Source organism: Telopea speciosissima, chromosome 1 (assembly GCF_018873765.1).
Source record: "Telopea speciosissima isolate NSW1024214 ecotype Mountain lineage chromosome 1, Tspe_v1, whole genome shotgun sequence".
Classification (NCBI taxonomy): domain Eukaryota; kingdom Viridiplantae; phylum Streptophyta; class Magnoliopsida; order Proteales; family Proteaceae; genus Telopea; species Telopea speciosissima.
In genome coordinates this window covers 87270365-87279706 of record NC_057916.1, presented here as the reverse complement: position 1 = coordinate 87279706, position 9342 = coordinate 87270365, and the positions used below count along the sequence as shown (strand labels likewise).

Sequence of the window (9342 nt, the reverse complement as noted above, 5' to 3'; positions counted from 1 at the left end):
ATGGATATTTTACATAGTTCAATATATCTTGGCATTAGTAAAATCATTATTTTGTGGGATTTATGTGTTCTATATGAAACAAGTGGTCGAAAAGATTAATATGGATGAATGCATTATATATGAAATAGGTGGCGAAATGAATCTATTATATTTGAAACGGGTTAATGGAATAGATACGAAGCTATTCTTAAATTTAAAAAAAAAAAATAGCACCTATAGCGGCGTTTTTAAAAACGTCGGCAAAAACAAAAAGCCAGGCCTCATTTACCGGCGTTTATTAACAAATGCCTCAATATTATTGCCTACGTGCGCTTTTATAAATGTCGTTTTAGTGTACTAAGCCCGGCATTTGCTACAAACGTCGCAACAATTAGAAATTCAATGCCTACCTCGGCACTTTTAAAAACGTCGTTGTAGGACATTTTCCACGACGTTTATTAGAAAACGCCGCGGTAAAGGCACTTACACAGTCACTCTCAAAAAACGCCGTTGTACAAAAACGGCGGTACCTTCGCCGACGTTTCTACGGCACAAAGTAGAAACGTCGTTGAATGATACAGCGGCGTTTTTGGGATCTATAGCGGCGTTTAAAAACGCCGTCGTAGACCCAATTTCTTGTAGTGGATAAGCTTTATTTGACTTTGAGTTGAGGTGTATCGTGACTGCCCAACGATGTGATGGTTTGAACTTAAAATTCTGGTTGCATGTCAATTAGTAAGCCCACACCATTTAGAGACTATTTACAGTTAAGCGGCTCATTAGCCCGTTTTGGACCCGATTTAGGCCCGTTTAGCCTGAATAAGGCTGCCCCGATTAAAGACCGAACATCGACCGACCGAAATGAAACCGTACCATGCCCACCAAAGGTAAACCCGAATGCCTAAACAGTCAGACATGGTGCAGCCTGTAAAATTGATGAAGCCAGACCAAGCCCGACCGGTTGACACCCCTATACATATCGATGGATGCTGGTTAGGATAACTACCCTGGTTACTACAACCCTAACCAACCAGGGGTTACGTGTTGGTTGGCCCTTCGTGGTAGGTTAGATGATGATTTTCCTGAATGCCACATCCGATGTACGATGTGATTATTGCCAGAGGCGGTTCCGAGCCGTGTGACCAAGGTTATTTTCGGGATCGGCGGGGTTTATTCGGGGTATGCTGGGTGACCCAAGGTCGCATTCGGGGACCGACAAGCTCCCTTCGCAGCGAGGGTTGTAATCGTTGGGTGACCCAAGGTCGCATTCGGGGACCAAGGATACAATCTAATGTATTGCAGTAGAACCTAAACCATGACTTAGTTGTATTGTGTAGGATAATTAAAGGAACTGAATTCATGAACCACATCATTATGTTTGTGTATGCTTGTATGTCCTCATCCCTTATTGAGCTTAGTGAAACTTAACCCTCATGTACACACTCTTTTAGCTGTGAATGCAGGTTTGTGGTGGTAACAAGTACGGACTTTATTCTGTGTTGATGCTGGCGAACTGAAACAATAGAACCCAGGGCTTGTGCTGGTACATGATTCGGGTCGTACTAGTGATTACTATACCTGTAAAGGACAAGGATATGAAAACATGTTGTTGTTGTCCTTCTTTAGGACTTCAGGGATACAAAATTGTATATAAATGATGTAATTTAAACAACTATATATATTTTTGAGTTTTGGATACCGTACTTACCAGGGAATTATTCACAATTACATATTTAATTATTACATTAGTCACCTTTATTAAGATATCTATTTATTTTTACTTCTGCCCTTGTGATTCGAGATAATTGTGGTATATCGTGATGGTGAAAGTACTGCACCTGAGATCCTAGTAGAAAGAGTGGGATGACAATTGGCATCCTCGTCATACCATGTGGCTCTTTTGGGAGCGGGGTGTGACATAGAGAGGGTTATGACTCTTTTAGAATGGTGAAATAACTACTAAAATTTTAATTTTAATTCTTAAAAAATAACATAATTGCAAAAGATAATTTTTAAAGTGAACTATTTGGCCAAGTTTCTCCCACTTTTAGGTTCGAGGTTTTCTTTTTAGTGTTACAAAGCTTAAAGTTTCCAAGCCTTCACTTGTTTCATCGAATGGCTAGAGCTATTAGAAAGATTATGAATAACATCCAGTTGGATGTCAGGATTCCTAATAAATAATTCACAAGGTGAGAAATACAACAACAACAACAAACTCAACCTTATCCCAACTTATTGGGATTAGCTACTTGGATCCAAAACAAAACAAAATAGAGAAACCATAGTTATACTAAAAAATAGAAGGTGAATAAAAGATAGGAGAAGAGGGATGGGGAAAGAGATGATAAATGACAAGGAAAAAGGACAAATGGGAGATGGGAAATAAAAGAGAGATGGAAGGTTGCAAGAGGAAAAAGGCACAACCCAACACGTAGTCTAATCTCAACTAGATGGGGTCTGCGACATGGATCCTTGCCCTCCGATAGGTTCTGTCCGAGGTCATACTTGGGACCAAACTAGACCATGCATGTTCTTCCTCACTACTTCTCCTATGGTCATTTTAGGTCTGCCCCTAGGTCCTTTAGCTCCTTCAATCGGGATCATATCACTCCTAACTGGGGCGTCCCTAGGTCTCGGTTGAATATGACCATACCACCTCAAACGACTCTCTCGGAGCTTGTCATGGATAGGAGCAACTCCTAAGTCATTTTTTAAATGTTCATTCCGTACTTTATCCTTCATTATTTTTCCACACATCCATCTTAACAAAGTTAGCTCAGTAATGACCTACATCATTGAAGCAAAAGTGTGCAAAGTCAGCTCAGTCTGTGGATTTAAAACAATCCAGACAACAAATATAACAACCATAAATTCATCTTTGTTATCATTTCTACAAATTCACACCCTTGGAAACATGCTAAAGAGAATTGACATACCTTTGGCTGTCCAAGAGTGATAGATACATCCTTCCTTTCTCTAGGATTGCAAGGTGCTGGAATTCGTTCTCCTATCATACTACTGGAATAGCATATCCAACCAAGATACAATCACTTGTTCAACAATTTCTGCAAACACCAAAAGGAACAGGAACATCCACTCAGCATTGTAAAAACCAAACAATTCCAATTTGAATTCTCCGCAGGTATGTGATTGAGATATTTCTTGTTTCGTATCAAAACCTATGTTTGATTGCAAGCTTGCTTTAAAGGAAAATTCCAAGCAATTACTAAGAATCGGTAAATGGGTGTACTTTGTTAACTACACATACACATGTAACCAAACTGTTGCATTAATACAGATAAATACTTTGTAATCGAAAACATAAGCCTAATTAAATGGTAATAGATACAGAAATACTGGAAACGATTTAAAACCTTAAAGGCTTAAAGAAGAGGAAATAGAAAATTCATTCATATCATTTATAACAATAGAAAATTTCACAGTTTGAACCACCAGAGCTACGATATTTCAATTCAACCAAGAAAAAAATAATAAGGGAGCTTAGTTTAAGGGACCATCACGATAGGAAAAATTGAGAAGAAGAAGATTCGGGGTCCATTTAAGACATCTGGAGAACAGTTCAATCATGATTCACGAGTGACATCTGGCCTGTATTTTCATATGCTTTGCGAGGGCAATTCCTCGTCTGCGCTCTCGATTTCACCATTGGATATAAGAAGATTATAAAGTGAACCACGACGACAATGACGCTTTTGAAATATTAAAACCCTAAATCCATCCACACACCTTCCTTGTTGCAATAACAACTACACAACGACCAACAATACCGTTAAGGCATTCTTCACAATATTCGCCGGCAACTTCAAGGAGACCTTGAGCTCTGCCGGAGACAAGTCGAAAACGAGAGAGATAGATTGGGTAGCCGATTTTGAGAAGAAGAGTTGTGCTTCATTACGATTTAACCCTTTAATGCGAAATGTCGTTTAAATTCTTTTTTTTTTTTTCAACTTTTGACGGCGAATGTGATTTCACTATTTATTATCCCTGTAAACAGACCCTTGTTACATTAATAATTCTCCTTTTTTGATAAACGAAATTTCATGATTGAAATCAAGGGAAAAGTTCTCTATGGGAGTGTGCGCACATGCAAAAACATCAACAAGGTGGGCATTTCTACCTTTCATGTGGGTGGGATGGTCATTTTGCCCCTCTACGTTTGGGCCCAGAAACCCTTTTACCTTTGAATTCATAACATAGAGAGCCCTAACATGCCAATAATTTGTAGGTAATTTACAAATTTTGATTATTCTGCCTTTTAGTACTTTCAAAGAATTGAATGCATTTCTATTATAAAAAAAAAAAAAAAAAAATTGCTTGAATTTGATACCCAAAAAAAAAAATATTAGAAAAAAGAAGAATTGCTTGCGTTTTTATAAAGTTGAGACTAGGGATCACGATTCGACGAATCTCATCAGGATTTCGAAATGAAAAAAAGAAAAGAAAAGAATGAAAAGGGTGTTTCTGTCCAAGCACATGACACTGAAATCGAATATTTCTCCTTCTTTCCCCTTCTTTCCCCTCTCCTCGTTACCTTTTTGGGTTTACAGGAAAATGCATGGATTTTCGATTGTGGATGGTTTCATGAACGGTATTTCTCATCAATAGCCAGATAATTTTAGTTTGATACGTTTTTAAAACAAAAAAGAAAAAGAAAAAGGAGTTTGATTTCGTTACCTGTCTCATACGTTTAGAGTATTTAAGACTCGATTTTCCTGGCGGGAAATGAGGGCAACGGTTTCAGGATTTGATATTTGCCAATTCTTATATTTCATTAATTCCCTAATCTACTTTTGACAGATTTTTTTGTTTCTTACATATTACATTTTATTCTGTTTGGATTTCCTCCCTTCCCCCTTATTGTTGTATTCTCTGCTTCTACCTGGAAGGAAGTTCAACACCTTGTAATACATTTTCAATTGAATGAAAATATGAGTTTGTTCTTTGATAGAAAAAGTTTCATTAAGTTCCCTTATATTTACTTACGCCATGCAATTTCACCTTTATATTTTGAAAAGTAGTGAACGAAAGCTTAGCAGAGATGATAAAGTATGTGGCGAATGAACCCTCGGTGGGGCTTTTCTATGTACAACAGCACACTCAGAATGCGGTTCCCAGCCTTCTCAATGTCAAGGTCTCTTCCTCCCCGTTCATCTGAATCCCCCTGCTATTGGTATAGTGATGTTTTAAGTATTTTAATTACCGAATGATTTATCCTTGAGTAAGAAAAGTAATTACTGAATGAATTAAAACTTGAACATGAAATATTTACAGTCTATTTGGTGAGAACTGAGAAGTTTGGTGAGTGACATAGCCAAACATAAAGTAAAATCAACGAATTTATATCCAAAATAGTTTTCTTCAGGGCTGGATGTAATGCGCTTTTTTGTGTACACCGTGTGTTTTTTCTTGCCTGAAATGTTGTTTTATGTTTTTCCGTCAAAATACTTCTGAAAATATAAATTTTTAATCTTAAAAGTGCTTTTCATTATATCAAGATGACTGTTTTAACTTTACTTCCAACCGTTCATCCCATCGGAAATTCACTTTGAGCTTCATTTCACTTCACTTTACTAATGATAAACATTGCGTTTCTAACCAAATAGAGCCTTAATGTGATATGCAATATAATGCAATACTGAGCTGGGTGCAACAACTCATTCTGATGCAAACCCGAGAGGGTAAGGTTGAGTTTGGTTGCGTAAATCTTTTGGATGTGGTCTGATTGTGGATGGTCATCCACTTGAGTTACCATCAGTTGAATCGTAATTCTAGAAAATAAACTGTTTGGTTATCATGATTCTGTGACGTGATTCTTCCTGAAAAACTGTTTGGTTACCCTGAGTCTGTCAATTGGATTTATCCTGAATCTATCTGAATAACTGTTTGGTTACCTTGAGTCTGTCAGTTACTAAACCTTACATTTAAAAGTAAAAGACACATTAAAAAAAAATAAAAAATAATAATACAGTTACCATATTAATGTTCCCAAATAATTAATTAAATCCAATTACCACCCAACCTTATATAACCTAAAAAAATTACTAATATACCATTGCTATGTGTGAGTGTGTGCTTTGGTGTAGGGGCAGCAAAGGGCGGGGGTGAGTGTGTGCTCAGGTGTAGGGGCAGCAAGGAGTGAGGGTGACTGTGTGAGTGTTGTGTTAAGGTGTAGGGATAGCAAGGGGTGGGGGTGAATTTGTGCTTAGGTATGATAACATAGAAGGTATGACTTAGTATGTCTCTATAGCTTTCATTTAAGTCGATTGAAGGAATCTCCCATGCATAATTCCCTTCCCTAAACTGTAATAAGTGGAAAATAAGAGATGTGTTAAAAGTTTACATTTTCAATTTTCACTACCCGATGTAGAGCAAACTGAAAAGTGAGTCATTGGTGGGGACACAATTATTCTGCCTTTATGTGATATCACATTCATACGTTTGCATAAGTATTTCTGTTATGTTAATGAATCCTCCTCAATTTGTCTTCCACATCTGAAACTTAAAATTCAGAAATAAGAGATTTTCAATTAACCAAAATTTGAAGTTGAACTTAGGCTGAAACACAACACTTCCAATAACAGTAAAACAAAAGTTCAGATTCCCCCAAGTCTCACCCTATTCTGATAATAAATTAAATAAGAAGCTACTGCTACATGACAGTGGTGATGGAGTCGAACCATCATCTCCTGGGAACAAACCCAGGTGCTCTTCCTTTTGAGCTAAAGACTCACCTACCTACATAAACCATGTCACAATAACATATAGCAATTGAACAAGAACGAAAAAAAACATTTGAAGCTAACCCACTGGGGAACTATTAAAAGCAATCAACTAAAAGAAGGGAATTTTCTAGCAACATCACTTGAACTTGCATTAGAAAAGAAGAGAATTTTTCAGCTAGGAATACACTCTAATTTAATATGGATTCTAAGCTTAAAGATGGTCCAATTAATCCATGCTGCAAGCTCTAATCCTTAATCCATGCTGTAAGCTCTGACCTACTACTAACTGGAAACAAGCAAGGTTATGACAGAAACAAGATGGCTTACAAAGAATAGCAGAAAGAAAAGGCAAGATAAAGAGAGGAGGGGGGGGGGAAGCTGAGTTCAAGAAAATGACTGTTCATAAATGGGAGCAGGAATAGTCCAATCTGAAGGATTGACATTGCTGCTGCTATGAATCAGCCAATTCCTCAGATGGTGAAGCCACCGGTGTAATGGAAAATCTACTGTCAACATCCTATTATTTGGGTTTTGGGTGGGATTTCTGGTTTTATAGAAGTATGAGAACAGTCTTCAAAACCCATCTTCAGCTACTAACAAATAACCAAGAAAGGCCCTTGAGAGTTGAGAATAATAGGACAAAATATTCAGAATAATTGGAAGGAGTTAAGCATATTGAAGTATCATAGGTAAAGGCTGAAAAAAAAAAAAATGATCAGAAAGTAAAGATGAAAAGAACATAGAGAACCATTGACATTATGACCTTTTAAAGAGTGGCCTTAAATATTGACTAGAGGTTTTGCAAATTAAAACGTATCTGGTGATGAGCTCTGCAGATATCGAAATCACAGCATTCTTAAGTGGAAAAGATGGAGTAGAAGTTGACATTGTTGCATTAATAGACTTAGATATACAAACTTGTGAATTTGAAGTGCCCTTGCTGTGCTTGATCTTTAGCCAACAGATCAAGGTAGTCTCCGTATGGTTGCAATTCTAATGGTAAAGAAACAGAGCAAGCACCAGAACTCAAATTCTAAATACATGCCCATTTCCATCCTACCAATCCATAGCCGAAAAGCCTTAAAATACACATCATATAAATTAAGAAGCAATATGCCACAACTGCATTTGGTTGATAGTTTGTGAATAAGCCGGAACAAGTTGGAATCATGCTTGATTCCCAAGAAACCATATTTGAAGCAATTTTCGCATTGTTGAATTCATTTCTTGTTACTACATTTGAGAAAAATAATTCAGTTTTCACATTGAAAGGGGAGATGAAAAACTCACAATATATTCAATTAAAAAGATAAGGAAACAAGGGGAAGCAGAAGAATTCAAATTGTAAATAAATACTCATCTCCATCCTATCAAGCCATAGCCCCAAAAGCCTTGGAATCCAGATAACATGAACACAAAAGATGCAAGTTGCATTCTAGGTTCCCCAAGAAACTCAAATTGAATGATGCAGTTCACATAGGTTTCCAGATCGTTTCCATATCCAAGGAATCTCTCATCAATAAAATAGAAATTGTATTGGTAATTACCCCCTAGTAAGCTCCAGAGGAAGGGCTTTTTGAAACAGCATGTTGACATAGAGCCATACCTGTGACTTGATCGACAAAGCCCTACACCCACAAATCTCTGCTCCAAAAAACCTTGCAATCCAAAAATTGAAAACCTAAAAAACAAAAACCCTAAATCGTAGAGAGAGGAAGAGAGACCAGATAACGAGAGAGATAGAGGGACAGAGAAGAAGCCATACCTTGTTCAATGATTTGCCGGTTTCCAAGGAGCGACGACGGCTGAAGGATCGAGTGTTTTTCCCAGAAATCTCTTCTCACGATTTCGAATTAGGGCAGCCCTGAAATCCAAAAATTGAAATCTTGAAGAAAACCCTACCATCTTAATGTAGAGTGAGGGAGAGAGATCAGATAGAGAGGGAGATAGAGAGACAGAGAAGACGCCATACCATCTTCAACGATTTGCAGTCTTCTTCGTCGGACAAGTATTCTTTGCGTTTTTCGAATATGGCTCGAGTGTTCTTCGCATTTTTCGAATTAGGGAGCCCATATGGCTGTTCAAAGTTGGACCACACTATTTATTTTTAAGTTTTGAATCATCATCCATATCTGAGTTTACCTATAGAGGTGAACTCAGATATGGATTGTATTTAGTTATAAAATCAGAATTATGTAATTTTGGTAATCCAATGGAATTAGGCAACCAAACAGTTTAAATTTTTTAGAATTGCGATCCAATAGAATAGCGTTCTGTTGATTTACGCAACCAAACTCAACCTAAGCAAGCCAAGATCGAATCTGGAAGAGGGTTCTGATCTGAATCTGGTTTGAGTTTGGTTGCTGTTTTCACCATAATCAATTCCATGTTGTTCATGGAAGCCCTTTACCACAAGACGCGCTTTGTAGCGCTTAAGAGTACCGTCAGCCTTACGTTTGATGCGAGACACCCACTTACACCCAATCAAGTTCATATGAGGAGACCGTGGAATAAGGGACCATGTGCCATTTCTTACAATGCATTGAATTCTTTTGCCATCGCTGTGCGCCATTCGGGAACCTTAGATGCTTGTGAAAAACAAGTAGGCTCAGACAAAGTG

The 9342-nt window shown here is 37.5% G+C and overlaps 1 protein-coding gene across 2 annotated transcripts in view; it reads left to right on the top strand.

Annotated features, from left to right (window-relative positions):
* The first annotated feature begins 4460 nt into the window (after positions 1-4460).
* LOC122657954 overlaps positions 4461-9342 on the top strand; it is a 48370-nt gene continuing 43488 nt past the window's right edge. Inside the window, exons 1-2 of one of the 2 annotated variants that reach the window (XM_043852767.1) lie at positions 4461-4588; positions 5019-5131. In XM_043852767.1, coding sequence (XP_043708702.1) covers positions 4474-4588; positions 5019-5131 — 228 coding nt within the window. In that variant the 5' untranslated portion in view covers positions 4461-4473. Of the gene's footprint in view, positions 4589-4704; positions 4729-5018; positions 5132-9342 lie in introns of those variants that run through there. The other variant, XM_043852774.1, reaches the window with a different exon arrangement.